General features: G+C 38.1%; 1 protein-coding gene across 3 annotated transcripts in view; it reads left to right on the forward strand.

Moving 5' to 3' along the window:
- Positions 1-21563, forward strand: part of zbtb46 (zinc finger and BTB domain containing 46) — a 79566-nt gene extending 58003 nt beyond the window's left edge. Inside the window, exons 4-6 of one of the 3 annotated variants that reach the window (XM_042751038.1) lie at positions 7005-7234; positions 8855-8897; positions 9011-13335. In XM_042751038.1, coding sequence (XP_042606972.1) covers positions 7005-7234; positions 8855-8897; positions 9011-9603 — 866 coding nt within the window. In that variant the 3' untranslated portion in view covers positions 9604-13335. Of the gene's footprint in view, positions 1-7004; positions 8175-8854; positions 8898-9010; positions 13336-15070; positions 15247-18515 lie in introns of those variants that run through there. The other 2 variants (XM_042751039.1, XM_042751040.1) reach the window with 2 other exon arrangements.
- Positions 21564-24199: the final 2636 nt, after the last annotated feature.

A 24199-nucleotide genomic window follows, 5' to 3' on the forward strand; every position in this document is an offset into this window, starting at 1 on the left:
GTCAGAAAGCAGTGCTGAATCTGAATGTACTCAGCTGAGAAAGAACTAGAATTTCTAGACTGTAGTTTGTCATATTTAGATGCGTCCATACATATTTATGCCCTCAACATGTTCTTTTGTTGAAGTGTGTGAGTAGAAACATTTTTGTGGTAGAATACGTCCTCCGGAAACACCAGAGCTTTTATGAATGGCACTGAATTTCATGAACGCTTTGGGATCACCAAACCCAATTTTTGCCCACACTCAATCACTTTGTCAAAGTATTGAATGTGTGTGGGTCTGTGAGTGTGTTGTTATTTTTGGCTTATTCCTTTGTGAGTTTATGTCTCCTCTCCCTTTCTTTGCCTCTCTCTCTCCCTCTGTCCTGGGTTGGTAATTGTCTCTTTTGTCTGTTTAAGTTCAGTCTTCTGAACAGGAGAGGGAGGACAACTCTGAACCACTCCTGCTCTTAAAACCCTTAGGGCAGGCTCAAGAGTGTGTGTTTGCTGAACTACATTAAGTCTTAATGGCCACTCTTGAGGATGAAACACAGTGGCTGTCACTCACGCCACAGGAGCTTTTGTCTCCCAAACTCCAGCTAAAAGACGACGTAGAGGAGCATTAATCTGATCGCCTTGCTAATGTATGAATCCTGCCTTCCACCAGCACTGCCAGAATGTTCTTGTGATCTTTACTTCCGCTTTAAAGTGAACACGAAACACAATTCACAACCCATTTTACCCACTGCGGCATGACATATTTCAGAGTAATACAGGATGTTCAAGGATTTTATCCTTTGCGAATCGATTCTCGATTTTTTACGACTTTTAACTAGTCAACTTAGAAATGTTACTACAACATGATTCAAATAACGTTTTCTTTATTAACCCTCTAGTTAAAGAAAATTCTATTCTAAGTGCAGCAAACATGAAGTTATCAACATGATGTAAATGTTAAACAAATAACTTTGCAGAAAAGATGCATGAACTACAACTATATCCTGTATAAACTTGTCTTATAGCCTACGTTATATGTCAAGAAATAATAGGCTACAATGAAAATGCTTTAAAAAATTCTCAACCGTCAATGAAATTCAAATCAAAATGACTGCTTTTATACATAGAATCTGAAAATTGTACATTTGTAAACTGCGCACTTGTAAATATATCTGTACATTCCTTTAAACAGTTACATTTCTCATATATTTCTACTTCTTTATATAGTGCATTATTTAATTTTCAGTTTTTCTACTCAATCTCTGCTTTGTAATTGCAATGTCTGCTGAACTAGTTTGCACTATGTCCATACTTTCTGCTGCACTGGAAGAGCCTGTTACCATGATGCAGACATGAAATATTAGACATACAGTAGTTCTTTAAAGGTTTTTTATTCGATTGCACTGCTTTTCCATTGTTTTTTTCTATGTAAACATGGACACATTTGACTGTTGCACTAGCATCTCTTGCAGTGTCTTATGCATGAAACGGCATTATAAAAACGCAGCGCTCAAATGAAAAGAAGTTCACTCACATTTTCTTGCATGTTTTTCTATTCCACTGTCAATGTTGCATCTTTGTCAACACAAAAGCACATTCTGAGTGAACGGCGCCTCACGATATGAGTGCATCACGTGTGCCAACATGGGGTTGGATCGGTCTTTTCTCTTTACTGTTATGATTGGCATATTGTCAAAGTGTCTTATTGTAACAATTGGTAATATTTCTATTCAAAATCGTGATTCCTCGATTTCTAAAAAAAAAAATTGCAGAAAACATTAAATACCTTTAAAAAAAAAAAAAAAAAACCTTCATTAATCGTCACGACACAAATTAAGATTTTTTTTTATAAAATCCGAGAGCTTTCTGGCCCTGCATAGATGGCCAGCAATGCAACTGACATGTTCAAGGCCCAGAAAGGTAGTAAGGAAATTGTTAAAATAGTCCATGTGACAGCAGTGGTTCAACCATAATATTATGAAGCTATGAGAATACAAAGAAAACAAAAATAACTACTTTAATTTTCATTTTTGGGTGAACTATCCCTTTAATCCAGTTAACTAAATTGGTCTAAATGATTCATTCATGACATGGACAAATCTGATTTTTGAGTTCAAAACCAAATTTGGTGACTCCGAGCTAACATAAAGTTTCAGACTTTAAATAAAATGCTCAAGTTGCATGGATCAGTTTTATGGTGTTTTACATCGCTTCCGATGCTTGAAAGAAAAATCTGTTGGTTTGAAACTACATTAAATAATGAGACATTTTCATGGGAGAAGTATCCCTGCAAGACCAGTATATTAAAAATAGAAACCGATTTGTTATTTCATGTTGATTTTATTGGAGATGAAAATCAATTTTTTAACATCCCAAAAATGAAGAGACTTGTATTGAAGTCAGCACACACACACACACTAACAAACCACACAGGCTCTCATTAATATGTAACTGATCAACTGATGATAGTTTGGGGTTCTGCGCCCCTCTAAAACAAACAACGCTCGTTGAACCGCAACATGCCACTCTGACGAATCACTAGTCTCCCTCTTCTCCCAAACTTCAAAGTAGACTTGTTGAAGTCTCTGGGAAAGGAATTGATTTGATCGAGCCGAGCGGGTCACGGCGGGTCCCCTTGCGTCCTGCAGGCTGCTGTGATTAACCCAGATAGTGTGTTATTGGCTGATCCTGGGTCAGGTTTGGTGGTGTGATTTGCTTTAGGTGTGTGACTGTCTTCTCTACTGATCTATACACACTGACAGCAGGCTGACAACCTGTCCTCTTCAACGCCACTGCCGGAGTCTCAGGGGAAGTGTGTGTGTGTGTGTGTGTGGTTTCATGTGTATGGATATACAAATTTGCACTGACTAGGAATCAGTGAGTTGTTCCAAGGAAAGAACCATCTTCAGTACATACTTGATGTATATTCCAAACCACAGTGTGAATATCAAATGATACACAGTTAATATTAAAACAAAAATGGAATCACAATTCTATAATGCAATGCAATACAGAACTTGTACAATACTTCACATGGGCTGGTATACATATAATATACAGAGAACAAAATATGTTTATATTTATGAATATACAAATACAGTGTGAATAATGTATTCTGTAACACTGAATTTGACCTTACTCATATTTGTAGATGCAAGATCGACAGTGCTGATGGTCGTGGACATTTCTGTAGGTCATTTACTCACAATGTGCAAAATAAATAACACAAACGCAACATCTCATTTACATATAGACCAAATTAGCATAGTTGCAAATAAGCAGAGCCGATGCTCATCAGGTGCTTGTGATCTACTTATGACATTAGTGCAAAATAGTTTAAGGCATGCTTTTTTTGGGCGTTAAATAATGGCGCAAATACCAGTAATTTGACAAGTGCAAATGTTAGTAAATCATGTTGCGTCGAACACCTCAAACGCTCTGCGTGAACTCTTTTTTTCCGGTCCAAGACAGGGTCGGTCTAAAATCTCCCATCTGATTTTCTCCTTTAACTTCAATATTGTCCAACATTGCTGCAGAAGTACCGACGCAATGTTTACAAAGTGAACATGCAAAGAAGATCAAATGCCCTTTACAAAAAAAAAAACAGCAAAACAGCGATGTATGATGATTTTGAAGTTGGTGGAGAAACTGAGATGGGAGTTTTTCAACATACTTTAATTGTCATGAATCAGAAAAAACAGAGTTCACAAAGAGCTAGACAAGATGAGCGTTTGAGGTTAAAAAGTATATAAGTTGTAATTAAAAAAAAAAAAAAACTGATTGTTTCGCTAGATAATACCCTTCTTCTTCGGCTGGGATCATTTAGAGCACTTTGAAGATGCATTTAACCTGCATTTTGAAAGTTCAAACTCAGGGGCACCATAGAAGTCCAATAAATGGAGAGAAATCCAGAAAATGTTTTGCTCAAAAAACAATTTCTTTACAACTGAAAGAAATGAAAAAAAGACATGAACATCTTGGATGAGAAGGGGGTGAGTACATTATCTGTAAATTTTTGACAGCTACTCTTTTAATGAGAACTACAATTCTTAAAAAAAAAAAAAAAAGATATTGGATAAACACAAACTCAGCAAGCTTAGTTTAGCACTCTTGATTGTAAAACATTTCTGAAGTATTGACTTGAACCAGAGCAAATTCAGTTTAAATTACTGTAGATGGGACATGCTGGAGTGCAATTTGGATATTAGTTAGAACCAACTAAATTCAATTGCTTTCTAAAGTGAAATTCAAATGAATGTGCTCATAATTGTGCATCTGTTGGCAATCTGTCAGCAAAAGTGAGCTGAATTTTTTGGTTATTTTTGGCCTGAAATTTCATTAAATTGGACCTGAGCGTGTGCCTTCCTGGTTGGGTGTAAATGCTTCACTAATGAAGGTAAAACTGTCCTGCAGTTCGAGCTATTTGTCTGCTTCCTTTTTTTTTTTTTTTTTTTTGCAGAATTCATAGGTCATTACACTTCTGGGTTCTAGACAGTTTTGTGAATGCTCTGCCCATGCTACAACATATTTCCCTTCTATCTAAGGTTAAAAACAATACATTAAAAGTGTATTATGTCAGAATTCACAGTATTCATAAAATAGTCCGCAAAAAGTACCCAGATGACCTACTATTTTGACAACATTCTGAAGTACGATACTTAAATATCACATGAGGCCACAGAAGAGGATTTGTATTGAAGTGTATAGTATGTAGGTCACATGTCAATGACAACATGGTGAATGTAGTATGTCCAGATTAAAATCATACTATGCACATTCATACCACATAGAACAGAGTTACTACTTTTTTAAAGTACCAACTTAGAGAGCATGTGATTTCAATTCTTCAAAAGAAATTGGGCTAAGAAAAATGTGTCTTACAAACCACAGAAAAATATTGTTAGCTGTCAAGTATCATCATGAGAATGTAACATATGAAGTTTTGTATCGTTTCCCAAAGAAAATACACTCTATGACACGGCAGCTGGTGGTTAACCTCAGTTGGCCAGATACCATGTGGTAGTTTCTCGATTCTGGTGTATCATGAACTATAATAGCATGACATTATTTCCTGTATCCTCCTAGCTACTCGTTGTTTCTACATTCAGATGAGCATTTTCTCCCTGTAGATTCCATTAGATTGGGAAACCAACCGTAGGACATGTTACTTTATTTAGATAATTAATAGGAGAGATGTGAAAGTTAGTTCATCTTTACGCCAAAGCTGAGACAAAGCTTTTCAGGCTTGATCTCAAACCCTGACCTGTAATCAGCCTTTAAATTTCTATAATAATGGACCATGGTTGGTGGTCATTAGGTCAAATGCCCATCTCAGAGCCTATCAAACCTGCACTACATTGTCTTCACTTACCCCCCGAAGAATTTCCTGAAAAGTTTTGCAACCGCCATCAAAATACCTAAGTGCACTTTGGTTGGGAATTTTACAAATGAGAGAATGACAGTGGACTGATGGTTTGATGTGAACCATACATTCAGTTTCAATTACTGTTAATTGATGTAGGGGAGTTTGCAGCACGGCTACATTTACACACTGCAGACAAAAGGAAGGAGAAATGAGAGGGTGATGTGTGTTAGATGGGAGTGGACGTGTAGGAGAGGAGAATTCCAGGAATCTGTTCGTGGTTGTGCATTACTGTAGCATGTGCATCTGTCCACTTAGCGCTTAACCAGCAACTCCAGCATATTCCCAACAACAGGAGTCCACAAACATTCTTGTCCAAAAAAAGACAAGATGAAACATTCGGAAACACAAGAAGCTCAGAGAAACAAGAAAGAAGCTCAGTCTCGCATATACTGTCTATTCAGATGACCATGTACAGTATATATACTGTATATAGTGGAGGTATAGCATAAGTCTGAAAAATTAAATATGTTTGTTATTAAATTGCAAACCTTAAATGTAAAAGAAGACATTGTGGGAGACAAGTGAATCATTGAATAAAAATACCAAACAGTGAATTTAGAAGTCTAAAGATGCAGTCACATGTACTGTTGTTTGGGAATTTTTGGAGGTGAAATCCAGTCATGCTTTCTGGAATTTTTGCGTAAAGGTAAAATATTTCCAAAAAAAAAATAAATGATTTAGGTTAAGTTGTACTGAGTTGACCAACAGAAAGCTGCTTGTTTTAAAAGTGACTAGTGTCTGAACTGTGATTCATACATTGCTACACTATTGACAGTTTTTTTTCCAGCAAAATGTCACTAATGTTACTGTGTGCCTTAATGCAGACCAACATTTGCATCTATTGTGACATGTCTTGAGGCATGAGCACCATTTCTTAGAAAGCAGTGTCAAGATAGGTAGTTTGAAAAGCTTTGAAAATGCATATTGAGGTGCAACTTGCTAAGAAAAAATTCCTTGCTGCAGAATTACATTGAGGTCATAAGGCATGATTATTTTTTTCTAAATAATCACATTGAATTAACAACATTAAATTGACAGTTCTGATTACTATACATCAAATCTACGTGGTTCTAAACATTAAAGACAAATCATTCCTCAAAATGTCACATTTGTCCCTTTTCGTTCTATAATTGGTGTAAATATTTCACCTTTCTCTGAACCTTTGCCTCTGCTCTTGGTTTCTGTCATGAAGCATGGTTACGGTCTATTTTGTGTATATCCTGTTTGAACTTTTGCACAGATTCTGACAAGTAGCCTGACATGTTTTTTTTTTTTAAATAAAAAGAACGTCCGCCATCATTTAAAAGCCTCTTCTTTCCTATTTCTTTATCTCTCACTTACACACACACATATGCGGCTATCCCTTGCATGTGCACGTGGGTGGATGGAGCGGACCAAAAAAACAGAGCGAGAGAGGCCAAGCCCTAACCCCACTCCGGTCTCTTCATCTCTTCCGTCCTCTCCCTCTCTGGTTCTAAATGAAGGCTGTGTGTGCCCCTTGCCCCCTTCCCCTTCCCATCCTCCTCCTCTCTCTCTGCTGCTGTGTGGAAGATGGCCGCTGGTCTGAGAGTAGGTGGGTGAGACTCATTTCCTGTGCTCCTCAGGGCCTCGTTGCTTCAATGGCAGCAGCAGCTTCCACCATCCAGGGGCCCTGTTTGGTAGCAAACACAGGGCATCTACATCTTCTCCTCCGTCTACTCTTCCTCCTCTTCCTCTTCTACTGCCGCCTCCGCCATCCGTGCCACAGCCCCCAGGGGCCCTCGGTATGCCACAGTCTGGGGCCCCCCCAGACAAGCTCTATGCGGAACGGTCCCCGAAGGCCTCACCCACTGAGGTAAGTCCAACAAACACCCAATAGACCACTTATACTTTGTGTGTCTCTTGATATATAGCTCCTCTAAGAATCTGTCGGATTGTTGTGGGTGATTTGTTGCTTTTTTTTTGCTTGCCTGCTCTGTTCCTGCATGTTCTCTTTTTCTGTTAATTCATGTTTCTGCTTTTTCTTCCTTTGTGTGAGAAAAATAAAGGCCTGTGTGTAGGGATTTCCACATATTCCAAAGATTTCCACACATTTCCACACATTTGATCCAACTTGACCACCAATCAAATCATCCATAACATACTTTACCATATTCCACAGAATTCTGCCAATTTTCCCTCAAAAGAAGTGTACAAAAAATTCAGGACGTCTATTGTCCTCTGTGGACCCTGTGCATTTGTCATTCTGATTAATATAATGACTACTTCAGCAGCTGAGGATCTTCTGATAAGAGGGGGATCCAGGTGGCGATAGAAGTCAATAGTGATGGACAATGCAGAGGGGCAGGGTGGGTTTTTGTTTTCTTAAGTGAGAGCAGGAAATTGCATTCTCCCCGTGTGTGCTGAGGTGGCATTTGGTTTCGCAGGACCTCCCCCCCAAGAAGTTGTACCATCTCTGTGGACAAGCCATCTGTTTGCTTAAACCATAATGTGTCACTCTTACGCAAGAGAGGGTGGACCAAGAACGAGGGGGATGGGCTGCACCTATACACGTACAAGATGCACAAAAAAAAAAAAAAAAAAAACACAATTGGATCTGCAACCCTCCACCTCCCAAACAAATACACACCTCTCCTCATGGGCAATACTTAATATCCTCTTCTCTTTGTCTCCACCTGTTGGATATGCTGTTGAGAAACCCAAACTGACTGAATAAAATTAATAGACAAACAAATAGAACTTTACGCAAATATGTAAACATCAGTAAAATGAGATACATTGAATTTGCCAGACTTTTAAAGAGAATATATCTTTAATTAAAGTTTTCTTACCCTACTGGCTATATATATATATATATATATATATATATATATATATATATATATATATATATAAAAAATAGAAAAATAATCAACTAACTCCATAGATATGAATATATACTCTTGAACAATTTTGCTTTTGTGTAAGAGAATTTAGATTTTTCTAGTAGACCCTACTAGCAAAGACTTACATTAAAAATAGAAAGTATATTATGAATGTTTTAACATTACTTAGCAATAAATTCTAATCTTTTTTTTAATTATATATTAGATTAGATTAGATTAGATTAGATTAGATTAGATTAGATTAGATTAGAGTCAACTTTATTGTCATTGCACATGTGGGTACAAGGCAATGAAATGCAGTATATAATGTTTATGTTTAAAATTCTATTTATTTTTTGCATTAAAGACCAAGACAGCTTTTTGCATGCTATCTTTTGCATTTCAGGTTTTGTTGCTTCAGCTGTTTTGCAGCCAACTGTTTCTTTGCTTTTCTTTTTTCTTCAAGGGTCCCATCTATCTCTTCTGTTTCTAGTGTGTATGTTTGTGTGTTTTACCTTATGAACTTGCATGCCCCAGGAGTACACACCTCAATACAGACCTGTGCTCAGAAGTACACAAGTGTTGATGTGCATGTGTGTGTATTCTTACAGGAGGAAATGCAAGAAGAAGACAATAGTCCAAATAACAATGCAGGTACGCGTGGCGTCTACCCGCCACATGACTGCCTGTTATTTTTCACATACATGAGCTGATATCCTGGCGTTAGTTCTCACCTCTCTCTCTCCCTCCCTCCCTCTCCCTCTCAGGGCTGGAGCATGTCCAGGTTCCTGTAGAGGAAGATCAGATGGTGGAGGAGAAGCATGCAGTGTGTGTGGCGGAGGTGCAGGGCGGAGGGCCGAGCTGGCGGCAGGAGCTCGCCTGCTCTCTGTGTAAGCAACTGTTTAGCAGCCTGCTTCAACTGAGACAGCATGAATACAGCCACACGCTCTCACTCATGGCCCTATCGCTGGACTGCCTCGACCACCATCGCCCCCTAGTGGCCCCATCTCCTCTCAACCCTCCGCCAGCACGCTACCATTGCTCGCAGTGTCCCGCCAGCTTTACCCTTAAGTCCAACGCTGACCGCCATGAGAAGACCATCCACCTCAAACGGAAGCTGATGCAGTGCATGTACTGCCTCAAGCACTTCCGTGACCGAACGGACCTGAACCGCCACCTGTCATCTGTGCATTCCAGCGAACGCGTCTACACGTGTCCCGCTTGCTCCCGAACCTTCAGCACGCAGAAAAACCTGGCTACCCATGGCAAGGTCTGCTGTCAATCGGGAATCTCGCCCACCGAGCAGCTGTGGAACCTACACAGCTTAAAGGAAGATGACCATATCCGTATAGACGATTGATTCTCCAAACCAGCAACATTTATTACTTCATTACAAAGGGAATGTGATACAAACTTCAGGTCATCCCAAATCAGGCCTTCCGCAACTTTAGGCCACAGCACTGTTGACATTTCTACACCTCTTTTTACTGTACATCAGATTTATATGTTCTTCAAATACCAAAACCGTCAGGGTTTTTTTATGACTACTGCATATGGCTGCTGAGGCACAAATGCTATGCAAAATAAAGACATTTTATGTCATTTCTCTTGTCGCATATAGAGCTGTCTGCTTTTTGTACAATGCAGGATTATTCAAGGTTTTACTGAAGATTGGAGAACATAGAGATCTCAGTGCATTGGAGGCCAATGCTTTTTCATTCAGGGTGGCTTCGCACCCCTCTCTTTGCCAGCGAACTAATCTTATTATGCTTTGATGGACTCAGGCACAGGGTTCTCTGTAACTCACAGAGTAGTAGTGAATTCAGCTGTTAAACCTGTGCACAATGCTGCCCTCTGCAGGAGAAACTCTCTCTTGTATTCTGCACTTGAGTGTGACAAGATGATTAGGGATGAAAAAGATTAGGCAATGTCCTAAATCTTTCAGCAAGCTAGGTTGTCTTCAAATGTATGTGTGTGTGAGTGCATCGAATCATGTCAGTAATTAGCTCTTCTCGGCTCTCACCCATGCTGACCCTAAATCGCACTGATAAAGGAGATGTAAGAGGAAAAGACTAAGTCCTTTAAAGTTGTGACCGGTCCTTGTGTGACCTCACACTAGCCTCCAAACCTGACTGCAACAGCCAGTAGAAAAGTAAAAGAGGACTGAAGGTGTTTCTGGACCCCTGCTAGCAGAGATGGATCTAAATTATAGTTGTGTTTTTATATGTCTAATGTTAAATCTCATGGAGTTCCCATTTTTGGGTTATTGTTGAAGATGGAAGTGTCAAAAGTGAATTAAGATCTTTTTTTTTTTTTTTTTTTCTTGAAAAAAATCTTGAAAGTTAGCTGTGTCATTGAGTGGTCAGACCACAAATGTATTAAGTTGAGTTCTGGGAAATCTTCGAGGCAGTCTACACTTGTAGTAATACCTGGAGGAGACGTTGTTATGTTAATTGTTAATTTTCACACAACATATGTCATACAATTTCCAAGTTACAGAATGAAAGCATGAAAGTTATCTTTCAAAATGTTAAGTGTGTTGCTGCACTGAATGTGTGGTGAATTGTGAAATGAATCACTGTTTATCGCCTATGAAAAAGAAAGAGAGAGAGAGAGATGTGCACTGACGTTTTCAAGGTCTTAGCATTTTCTCCTCAGGAAACGAAAGGACTGATGCACTCTGATATTGTCTGAAGAGGTTTGAATGGTGGGTGTAAAAACGCATCAGAAATCTCAGTCACAGCTGTTTTGAATTGCACTATTTTTTATTACTGAAACGAAAAAAAAAAATCCTTTAGCTTAAAACCACAGATTTCTGTAAATTATGTATTTTGGAACAGTACTATTGTGTAACTGGTTGGATGTAATTTTTTAGGCAATAAATTTTGACGTAAGGCATCATGAAAACTGTGGTCATTTTATTTTACAAATCATAAAAATAAATTGAGAACCTGTTATGAAAAAAAAAAATCACCAGCTACAGATTTTTAGTACTACCGTTTTGTTTGGATGGTCACAAGGGGTTTATTTGCTACTTTAAATTTAAGCTTCTTGTCATAAATCAGATCTGAGCATCAGCTGTTTAAAAAGTGTAGATTGTCAATTTCACGGCAGCTGTTCAGATTCTGAAAGTAGTAAATGTGAAACGTGTTGGTTTTGCCATTTCAGCAGCACATGCTCATCAGGTCTTTCATGTGTGTGGATAATTAGTTAAACCTGGGCTTCAGGTTTGTTCTAACCTAAATGTTGCTCATCCGCTTATTAGCTGAGCCAGTCTAGACCAATGCCTAATGAGATTACAGTCATCACAGTATGAATAACACAAAGCACATGCCTCTGTATGAATCTTTTACTAAAAAAAGACTGAAAAATGAGTGTGGAATTGATGTTTGGTCTTGTGAGTTTGGGTTGATAATTTGTGCAGCAATTGTTCAGCAAACAATAGGAAGCTATGGTATTCTGCGTTGTGGGTTTTTCATCTTTCTTTGTTGAATTTGAGCAGTAAAATCTGTTTCGGTGCTGTGGTTGCTAGGGAAACTGTCTTTTGGGGCTGCTTTTGGTAGCTAAGGGCAGGTGAGTTAGGGAGAGTATCCCTCTTGCAGTTTGTCAGTGCTTTGGCTATCTTCAGTGTCTGCCACTAGATGACTCAGTGAAAGGATAGGAGGGATTGGACAGGAAATACAGTAACTGATGTGAAAGTAGCGGTAATAATAATATGATAAACCGTGACAATTTAGAGGTGAGTTTTCCCTTGATTAAAAGAGGAAAATACAAATATTTGGATTTAATTATGTTCATTAAAATGTCTCAATGTTTTTCTTTTTATGTTTTTAGTAATTTCCATTATTCTCAAATGGTGATTCTAATTGCAAATTTTTACTTTATAATTCGTTTTAGTTTTTAACATTATTTAATGAATAATTAATCCATTCAATCTGGCAAACAAAAAACAGTATCATCAATAAAAGTATAAAAGTAATAAATCATCCTCTCACTATCAGCATATGAATTAATGTAGTACAGAATACGGGGCTCTTTGACCAATCAAATGTTAGAGGCATTTCAGCACTGCCCACATGTGTGAATTAAATATTGAAGCCATAAAGCGATTTGTAAACCACAAACAAAAAAAGAGATGTCAAGCCAAAATCTCTAAATCTGCTTAACAAAATGAAAAAAAAAAAAAAAAAAAAACTTTCCATTTCTGGACTGTATTCAGTCCGTGTACCCTATCATTTGTTCAATAATTTTTTGGTTTAATATTGATTTTTTTTTCATTCAGGGGTAGAAAAATGAATAAACAGCTTGAATATCGATTTCTACACTTGGGCCTGAATTAAACATCCCTTTCTGCTTATTGGTCAGTCGAAGCTCAAACCGTGCCGTCATCAGTTCTTCCACAGTATCACGCAGCAGAATAATACTCCTCTGCTGCTGCAGTTGTACGGATTCTTAACACATTTATTGTAACTACATTTCATCTTTTTTCATCAAACAAACAGACTAATGAATGAACGACAGCGCTTTCTTCTGTGTATATTATATAAATTCTATGCTTTGCATCAGCTGCATGACAGGGTATGATATGACAGCTGTCATAGCCTACCCTGCTCACACAGTAAGTCTGTTTGTTTAATTGAGTAATTAATTCATTAATTAATACGTTTCAAAATAAATATTTTAAACACTAAAAAGGAAAGAATAATAAATTGGCTTGGGTGTATAGGCCTAATATAGCCTAATTGTCCACGCAAGAACTGTCATTCTGACTGACAACCGGGAAAACAACAGATATTAAATAGCCTACTGTTAGAGTTTTATAATGAATCTTGTGTTTTTTATTAAAATTTATTATAATTGATTGATAATCTCCAAACGATATGCACTTGTGTGCAGCGTGAGCTGCTGTGCACTCGCACACAGGACTGTAACGCAAGATTTTCGTAAAATCTAATATATAAATATAAACTTGCCATTTCGGGTTGTTTCTCACCAAACCCACAGTATACTGTACCTTCAGAATTCTTGGAATATACACCACGAGACTGGATTATTTTACGACAGATATGCATCCACTTATATAAAAAAAAGTCACCATTCTCTGCCATTAAATTGGTAAGTGTGAGCATGACATTTTTATGTTAATAAAGTAATAAGCCTCTAGAACAACATTAAGGTGAGTAGTTCACAGAGTTCCAATAAATTGTGATGGGTTAAATCAACTTAAGACACAACTACAGTCCAGTCCAGACCAGTATTGAGGTGCACAGGAAATAAGCAGCAGTCATATTTAAAGCAGTTAAATTAATATTGAGTACTGATTGATGTTCACTTGGATTTTTTCCCAATCGAGAGGAAAAGAATTAATACTATGTCATGTATAGTCGTACGGTAAAATGAATATTTTTATTTGTGTAACGTTACGTTCAAAATAATCACAAAATGTCATGACTTTGAAAAATAAAGAGAACAACAGAATGCACTGCTTCAGCATGTCTTGGTCTCCTTGAGCATCTTTCTGGCGCATACCACAAACATGAACCACAGTGAATACTTTTCTTTTAAAAGGCTTCATTTAGATTATTTGACGTTAAATGCATCATATAAGTGCACTTTGGAACAAACTACAGTAGGCCTATGTGTCGTGATAAAAAAGTGACTTTACAGTCTGGAAATATGGTAGGTTATAGCAAATTATTTCGCAGACCCACTATTACTTTAAGAACCGCTGGTCGACACAGAAGAAAGCTCTGTCTAGACTCTACCCCAGTACGAGTTGTGTCGAGCTATTCATTAGTCTGTTTGATGAAAAAAGATGAAATGTAGTTGCAATAAATGCGTAAAGAATCTGTACAACTGCAGAGGCGGAGGACTATTATTCTGCTGCGTGATACTGCGGAAGAACTGATGATGGCGTGATATGATCTTCAGCTACCCCTGAACGAAAAATGAACATTTTAGACGATTTAAAAAATAAAAAAAAAAAAAACTAAAAAGGAGACTTTTTTCATTTTTCTACTAACAATATTAAATCAAAAAAATGAATGAACACGGATTGTATCCCTCCACGGAACGCCAACTTAAAATTTTTGGTTCATACAGAAAAAACAGTAACATGAAATATTGACCATTTTTTGTTTGCCAGATTGAATGGAATAATTGAATAATCAGATGATACACGGACCAGATGAACATGAACTGAATAACAATAGAATATTTATAAACTGACATTGGCCTAGATTGTTGCTCGTTGGTTTAAAATGCCTAATGCACTGATCAATATTTTACCAAATTACCAAACAGGGTTACCAGGTCTGTAAAACAAAAACCAGTCCATTTGCTAATCAAAACTAGCCCAACATGAGCCCAATCATGTCCCTCCATCATGTTCCAGGGAGATCACTTCAAGCCCCTGACTTCAAAAACAACCTGCAACCCAAAAGTCACCCTATTCCACAGTAAAACTTCAGACTTCGCAACCGTTACCAAATTTGTTTGTGCATCAGTAGTGTGAAATTTGGAGCAGATGAATGCTTAGCTGTCGATAAAGTACTGTCACAATGTAATGGTCATTATTTTCTTTAAGCAAATTCAAGTTTTTATATCATACTTTTAATTTTGAGGTAATATTTGACCTGGACATGTTCTTCCTGTTGCCTAATTCTGATGTAGAGTAATGTCCTCGTTTGGGTCATCCCTTACAGCTTTACAGAATGCTAATGCTATGTGCACTTCTCACATATTAACTCTCATACTTCCAGTGGCTTAATCTGCATGTGTTCAGACTCTGATCAGCTCTGCTAACATCTCTTCATCTCTCTCCACAGTTAATGACTTCACAGTGATCAGGAAGAAGTTTAAGTGCCCATACTGCAGTTTTTCCGCCATGCACCAGTGCATCCTGAAGAGGCACATGCGTTCACATACGGGCGAGAGGCCGTATCCCTGTGAGATCTGCGGGAAGAAGTTCACCCGGAGGGAGCACATGAAACGCCACACGCTGGTGAGTGCAGCACCAACAGGGGCTGGCAGTGAGTGCCAGCACTTAAAGGGATAGTTCCCCCAAAAAATTGCATTTAAACCATCACCCTGAAGCTGTTCGAAAGACGATGTTTTGAAGAATGTGGTTAATCAAATAGTTTCCTGTTACCATTGACTTGGCTATGGTTAACCACATTCTTAAAAATATCATCTTTTGTGTTCACCGGAAGAAAACAGATTTGGAACAACTTGAGAGTGATAATGCCATAATTTTCATTTTGGAGTGAACTGTCCCTTTAAGAGTGATTAACATAACATTGTGGAAGCAATTTCGATTATTACATCTGGATGTTTATAATTAGATCAAATGCAATTGCAAATATTTAATATAAATATCTTGTCAAAATGTTTACATTTCAAAGCCAATCGCTAGAAATTTCTTTTCAGTTTTTATTAAGGACTATACAACATATGTGCTTTTCGTAAGGATGTTTGTGTGGGAGACATTCGAGTCTCTAGTGGGCCCCTATTAAATTAGCATTCTGCCATATCCCATAAACCCCTCTTATCTCAGTTTTTCTGCCCTTATTGCCAGCAGTTTTTTAACACCTCCTGTCCTTTTTTTCTTTCTTAAAGCCTGTATTTACTGCATCTTCTCAAGGGAAGCACATATAAACAAGCTTTGGCACATGTTCTTGGTCTCTGTGTGGCTAAGAGACGTGCCACAGAAATTAGCTCTGGTTTTGAGTATATCAAAGGGCCTGTAACAGTGTGACATGATAACAGACAGTGCTGCTTCTGCTTAGCACTGCAACGTTTAACACCTAAACATTGCTTAATTCAATGATCCACACCATGATGGATTGCACCCGATATGCTACACCGCCACATGTTGTCACCGCTTCGTTATAATGTGGTGAAAAATTCAAAGGTCTGCACAAGAAACTGTAATGGGCTGAATGCTTCTCTTTCCTTGTGAATCCAGTAGTGACTGCAGATACACAATTTAGTTTGAGATGATTTTACAGTTTATGTATACATGTAATGCTAATAAAATGTACCACACTAGAGTGTGGCATTATAGCAATCTTGAGGTCTTAGGTTAGATTCCCAAAGGAATTTCTTGTGATGACAAAATGCATACTATTAATCCAATGTAAGATGCTTTGGATAAAAGTGTATTTCAAATGTATAAAAGTACATTTCAAAGACATTATAAAGTGCAGATAAATTGCAGATGAAATGTACATTCTACATTAATGTGGCAAGTTGCTATGTTGCTAGGCAACTGTAAATAGCCTAATGAATTACTGTATATCAGTGATTCCCAACAAGTAACCTGTATTATTTGTCAAAAAGTATTATTTTTACTGAGTCAAACTATAACATTAGGGTCTTTTATCATATTGCTGTCGCTGCAGCATATGCTGAGCAAAAATCTCAGTATAAGTACCTGTATTAATTGAGTGCATGCTTTACTGTATGTGTTTTCCAGGACGTGTTAGGATTGATTATTACATACAATATAAATCTTATGCGGTTGCATCTATTTGACTATCTACATAATAACATATAATATAATTTGAGTGTTTTCCGACCTCTAAATAGCCCTGTGGACCCTGTTTACATGTTTTTATCATTCTTCCCTTGGTTTTGGGGGGTGGGGTGCTAGCAGTTAGCAAAGTTATTTTTTTTTTCATTCAAATTATACTAATGTACCTTTCTATGTAACTAGGACTTACAGGGCTTTCGCACCACATAGGTCTAGGATCTAGCCAGCAAGGTGGTTCCTAGAGAACCAAATTTCTCCCTTGGGCCATTTTCCTGATTGCCTTCGCACTGGCAGCAGGAACTCTAAAGCGTCCGACAGCAACGTCTTTATTCGCGGCATTCGTAATAAAGGAGATGGAATATAAACGCAAAATTTATGCGATTGAAAGAGCATGAAAATCTGACTAAATTTCCTATGTTAACTTGCAGTGTTACATGTCAGTGTGACTGAGAAAAGAACACACGCGGCAAACAACAGGTAAATGGTGTTATCACTGTTTTCCATGTTTGCAGAGTAAATACTTTTACATGGCTTTTTAAAAATGCTGGGTAGCCGGTGTTTCGTATGTGTTTGGCCAATCAGCGCACACTTACAGTACGTCACTGATAGTTGCTATAAAAATGTTTTAGACCCTACTCTGAAGTTGGGCTGTCAAAATGGCTGAAAAGCTAAATTAGAATTTTGCACTTAAATATTATCAATATTCAATTTATTTTCGAATTTAAATGGCATCATTTCAGTTAGGGGGGAAAAGCTTTTGGCTTCTCTCCTGAGGCCACAAGAGGGTCCATAGAGCAAAATATTACTAATGCACGTTTATTCAAAGCAATAAAATAACACTACTGTCTTTGAAAAAAAGTACATAATGTTTAAAATAAAGTTTATAAACCAAATATAATTAAGTAACTTAATTACAAACAAAACGGCATGTATGTATAGTTTAATACAAAGGACAAAAAAACAATCACAAAGATAACTTTTTTAAATTTAAAAACATGAGATGCAGTGGGACGGGGGATAAAAACACCATAAAATATCAAGACATGTTTTTTTTTAAAAAGTTCAACTTTAATTTAACAAGGCTTTTAAACATGTGGCTCTCTTGTGCAAGACGTGAGTGCAACAGTGATAGATGTCCCTATAGAAAATGCAATAAATATATGTTCTGTGTGAACAGCTTGATTTCAATTTGCCATAAACAAGATCTTCTTCCCAGCTTGATGTTCGCTTTTTCTGTAATATTTTGAATTAACAAGCTCATCATCGTATCCCGTGCACCACTGATAAGGCTGCCTGACGCACGCCTAAAAATCGTATGCAATGTTTTTGCATTTGAATATGGATTTTTATATTCAATTCAACAAATATTCCAAATTTTTATTCAACAGCCCAATTCTGAAGAAAAAGCTAATTTAGTTTCCATAAACAGAGTTCCTAGAACTAAATCCGCTCCTAGTTCCTGAGGTGCGAACATGCCAAATGCGGGTACTTCCGCCAATAGTACTAGGACCTATGAAAAGGTTCCTCCGGTGCGAAAGCCCCTTTAGTAATGACCAGTGTTGAAGAATAAATGAGATGACTAACTAGCCACAGATTGATTCTTAATTCTGGGAGTAAACAGGGTCACTCTAAGCCTCACATAGTGGTACTATGAATATTGTACCACAGTAGTATGATGGTACTGCAACAGAACGTTTTTGAATGCTGTCGCTTAACAAGGCATTGTCACTCTTTCTCAGGTGCACAGCAAGGACAAGAAGTACGTGTGTAAAGTATGCAGTCGTGTCTTCATGTCGGCCGCCAGCGTGGGCATCAAGCACGGCTCTCGGCGTCACGGTGTCTGCGCAGACTGCTCGGGTCGAGGCATGGCTGCCCTGCTGGACCAGAATGGCGAGGACGGCTCACCAGAAGAGGAACTCTTGTATCCCGGTGACCACCGTTTCCCCGATGACACCGCCGACGGCGACGGGGAAGAGGAGATGATGGTGGAAGCAGAGCTGATGGGAGAAGGTGAAGGAGAAGAGGAGAATGGGAAATGGCGGGCTGGCTCAGGGATATCGCAGCGAGACGACAGAGCAATAGACGATGGCAAAGAGGAAAGCGACTCGGCTCTGGAGGGAGAAGCCAGGGCGGGAAGCGAGAAAGACTTCAGTTGGATCTCCTAGTCCAATGCCTGGATCCTAGTCCAAGGTTGACCACCTGTTCCTATAAAGAGATATACTTAAGGCGGGGCAATCGGATCTCAGCATGTGGAAGGAGCCGGATACAGAGAGATCCTTGTGGTGCCCACAGGGCTGCCAAAGGAGAGACAGAGGAGTCTCTCACCCAGACTCCATGTGCTTCTGACCCAGGCTTCAGTTTGTCTCCTTTCTTCCTTGAGGACCAAACGGGTTTCTGTGTATGTGTTTGCTATTTCTTCAGACAAAAGAGATTGTGTTGTCTCGGAAGATTGTCCAAATCAGAACTACACTTTGATGGGTCAGACAAAGAAAGTGTACGAAAGATGTGCTCTTGCCATATGGTCAGCTGCCACCAGGGGGCCCTGGCTTATCTATTGTGCAGCAGTTCACGTCAGAAGACTTGCACCAGTTTTTTGTTTGTTTGTTTGTTTGTTTTTTTGGCACATTGTTGTTTTCTGCAAAGACAAACTGCAAAAGACTTGCACTTTAAACGTTGACTAGATTCTTATCGATTCCCTGTTTCTGTGGTTTACATTTTTATTCCAATTTACATAAATGAATATGGTGACCGCACCTACCTTTAAGGATACAAATTATGTCCTTATGACTGTTATATATGAACATTTGTGCTAAGTTTGCTAATTATAATGTATGCCTTGTAATGTTTTATTTCATTGCAATTTTCATTCCTGAACATTTATATCAAGGGGAAAAATCATGTATATAGATACATATAAGTGAGATGTTGATTTTGTGTTCTCGACAAAAAAACGGTAAAGGGGAAGATGGGTGAACACTATGCAGAAACAAATCTTTCTAGTTCTCAACAATCTTTATTCTCTCTATTATGGGAGAGAAAACTAGTCTTCAGCAATGGCAAAGCAGAGAGACTGGAGGAGAGAGATTATATGAGTAGATTTATAGAAATATTACTTGTTTTCCACTGTAATATTTCCTTATTATTTGCATTCCATAGTGGACACAGTCAGGGATGGGTATGGTTTTATACAGAGGGTTTTCTGTGTGGTGCGTTTCTATAAAAAACAAAAAAAAAAAAAAAAAAAAAAAAAAAAACCTGTATGCAAATGTGTGTATTTTGTAGGTTTGATGTGTGTGTGTGGAGGGGGGGGGGGGTTAACTCAAACTAACGTCATTCAAAAGCCTTTACCGAAGCAGTTTCAGACTCTCTCCTCTTGTCCCTCTTTTTACGTTTGATGTATTTCGCGTTTCCTCGCAGCATTGCCATTGTACTGTACTGAGTCTGCCTCTGAAATCTTAAAGCCGTGTGATGTGACAGGGAGATATCATGCCTTCCCACTAAATATTTATTGCTCTAACTTCTGGAATATTCAGAAATATGCATCAATTTCTTAATCAGTGAACCACAGCTTTCTTTTGTTGTCAGTCCATTTAAGATGACGAAACACAAAAACACTTTGTAATGAGAACATGGGGACTGATGTGTGCTGTAAAGTGAAATTGCCGTTCATTTATTGGATTTAAATGGTTATTTATTTAGTTTGTGTGTGTTTGAGGGAGAGATTGTCTAGTCTTTTTACACATTCTTACCATTCTGTTTGACTTTTTGTGTGTGTGTGAAGGACCGGGTTCATGAATGTCTTTTTACTCATTGTTTTAACAATCTGTGCCAGAATCTTTGACAATGGAAATAAAACGCTTTATTATGCTTTACTTATGATTAACAAATTTTAATTATTATGGTTACTGTTGATATTGTTGTAATTCTTATTGTTATTATGATCATAATTATTGTTACTGTTATTATTATTATTACGTGCTGGAGGCTAAGCTTTATTATCTGTTTAATTTTTATATTTCCTTTCTTGAAAAACAGTGTAAAACTTTCCAATCTTGCCTTTCTATGGACAGCAAGCCATGCGGCTTTCAGAAGTAATTATATTGTGCCAGTTCCATGCATTTCTGAGTGATATTTGAGAATTTTTTTTCCTTATTCTATTTTGTTTCGAAGGATGACCTTCTGAGAGCTTAACTTACTAAGTGTTGACAGAAAGGTATATACAGCACACGCTTCTATATTACTAACGTACACTAAGTAATGAATATTATACCAAAAAATTATAATCTGGTATACTTTGTATACAGTTAGTGCTTTTGTTTCGATCTGGTGTACAGGTGCAAAGCTTTGATCAAACAGTGAATGGCTTGGTTGATTTCATTTTTTCCCTCTACTTTGAAAAAGCACAGATTATGGTGTTATGTTATGAAGGGCCACTTGAAAGTACATTTAAAGAAGAACTGCAGCTTTAATTCTATTGCCCTTGGAAATGTGCTCAAGTTTTAATGGATGTGCTCTACTGTATACCATCACTCTGCATCTGAATTAAGAAGGCTGGCCACTGTCATGTGGAATTATGCGAAACTGTCATGCGAAATGTATGTCATGCGAAATGTATGCTTTGCATTGAGAAACTGTACAAGTTTTAGACCTCAAATGTCACTGGCCCAAGTGCCAGGCACAATTACTATCCAAATCCCTATTGGACATTCAGCTTTTTTCCTGTTTGTTTAATTTATTGTGTTCTTTACCTTTAATTGAAATAAAATCTGTTGGAATTTAAAAACAAACTCAATGACATCATTTGAATCCAATTCCTTTATTCAAGGAAATAGCCCCTTTCACACAGTATTACCAGTAAATTGTCGTAAACTTACCAGAATGACTTACCAGAAGGACCAGTAAATTCAAAAATGATGTGTTGTTAAAGAAGACAGCGTTGTTTCTTTTTTTTTGTGGTAGAGCAATTTTCATATATATTTTTAAATATAGGTGTATTTTGTGTGATAATTAATCAGAAATTAATCACATCCCGGTGGTGTTTTTGTAAACATGAAGGGGTACATGCGGGCAGTGTTTTTGTTGACTACACAGCACAGAGTAAATGCGTCATCTGCATCAGGAAGTTATGATTGGCCCAGAGGCATTGGATTTTTTTACAAACCCAATTCCAAAAAAGTTGGGACACTGTACAAATTGTGAGTAAAAAAGGAATGGAATAATTTACATATCTCATTAATTTTATTCACAATAGAATGTAGATAACATATCAAATGTTGAAAGTGAGACATTTTGAAATTTCATGCCAAATATTGGCTCATTTTGGATTTCATGAGAGCTACACATTCCAAAAAAGTTGGGACAGATAGCATTAAGAGGCCGGAAAAGTTAAATGTACATATAAGGAACAGCTGGAGGACCAATTTGCAACTTATTAGGTCAATTGGGAACATGATTGGGTATAAAAAGAGCCTCTCAGAGTGGCAGTGTCTCTCAGAAGTCAAGATGGGCAGAGGATCACCAATTCCCCCAATGCTGCGGCGAAAAATAGTGGACTAATATCAGAAAGGAGTTTCTCAGAGAAAAATTGTAAAGAGTTTGAAGTTATCATCATCTACAGTGCATAATATCATCCAAAGATTCAGAGAATCTGGAACAATCTCTGTGTGTAAAGATCAAGGCCGGAAAACCATACTGGATGCCCGTGATCTTCGGGCCCTTAGACGGAACTGCATCACATACAGGAATGCTACTGTAATGGAAATCACAACATGGGCTCAGGAATACTTCCAGAAAACATTGTCGGTGAACACAATCCACCGTGCCATTCGCCGTTGCCGGCTAAAACTCTATAGGTCAAAAAAGAAGCCATATCTAAACATGATCCAGAAGCGCAGGTGTTTTCTCTGGGCCAAGGCTCATTTAAAATGCACTGTGGCAAAGTGGAAAACTGTTCTGTGGTCAGATGAATCAAAATTTGAAGTTCTTTTTGGAAAACTGGGACGCCATGTCATCCGGACTAAAGAGGACAATCTTTTTGGAAAACTGTTATCAGCACTCAGTTCAGAAGCCTGCATCTCTGATGGTATGGGGTTGCATGAGTGCGTGTGGCGTGGGCAGCTTACACATTTGGAAAGGCACCATCAATGCTGAAAGGTATATCCAAGTTCTAGAACAACATATGCTCCCATCCAGACGTCGTCTCTTTCAGGGAAGACCTTGCATTTTCCAACATGACAATGCCAGACCACATACTGCATCAATTACAGCATCATGGCTGCGTAGATGAAGGATCCCGGGACTGAAATGGCCAGCCTCCAGTCCAGATCTTTCACCCATAGAAAACATTTGGTGCATCATAAAGAGGAAGATGCGACAAAGAAGACCTAAGACAGTTGAGCAACTAGAATCCTATATTAGACAAGAATGGGACAACATTCCTATTCCTAAACTTGAGCAACTTGTCTCCTCAGTCCCCAGACGTTTGCAGACTGTTATAAAAAGAAGAGGGGATGCCACACAGTGGTAAACATGGCTTTGTCCCAACTTTTTTGAGATGTGTTGATGCCATAAAATTTAAAATAAACTTATTTTTCCCTTAAAATGATACATTTTCTCAGTTTGAACATTTGATATGTCATCTATGATTTATCCTGAATAAAATATTGAAATTTGAAACTTCCACATCATTGCATTCTGTTTTTATTCACAATTTGTACAGTGTCCCAACTTTTTTGGCATCGGATTTGTATTTCAAAACTTGTACGTGCTCATACCGGTAATCTCGTTCTATGTTCACACAGAGCAGAATTCCAGCAATTTACTAATGTTACAACTTCCTTTACTGGTAAATTGCTGGAATTAATTTACCGGTATTTTTAAAGGGATCATATGATACGATTTCAAATTTTCCTTTCTCTTTGGAGTATTATAAGCTCTTGGTGAATAAAGAAGATCTGTAAAGTTGCAAAGACTGAAATCTCAAATCCAAAGAGATATTCTTCAAAAAAGTTGAGACACGTCCCTGAAACGGCTCATTCTAACACGCCCCCACATATCTACGTCAATATGTGGGAAGATTTGCATAACGCCGCCCAGATGTTCACGCAAAGAAAGGTGGCGTACCTTTTATTCTTGTTGTAGTATTGTTGTTGCCGCCGCCACCATGTCGTATAGATGCTGAGTGTTTCACTGTGAAAGCGAAACTACTTTGTTTGGCCTTCCAAAAGAGGACGATATCCGATTCGTCATGCCTGGAGCTGATCCGTGCTGGTCGCTGAGGAAATACATAAACTTTGCAATGTGGATCGCCGAATCGGCTTTCACCGTGGACGAAACGGCATCCAGCCCGGGGTCGTTACATGTGGTTGCTGCAAGCACAAGGTACACTTCTTCTTAGAATCCTCCTGCCGCACCATTCTCAAGC

The sequence above is a fragment of the Cyprinus carpio genome, chromosome B23 (assembly GCF_018340385.1).
Source record: "Cyprinus carpio isolate SPL01 chromosome B23, ASM1834038v1, whole genome shotgun sequence".
Classification (NCBI taxonomy): Eukaryota; Metazoa; Chordata; class Actinopteri; order Cypriniformes; family Cyprinidae; genus Cyprinus; species Cyprinus carpio.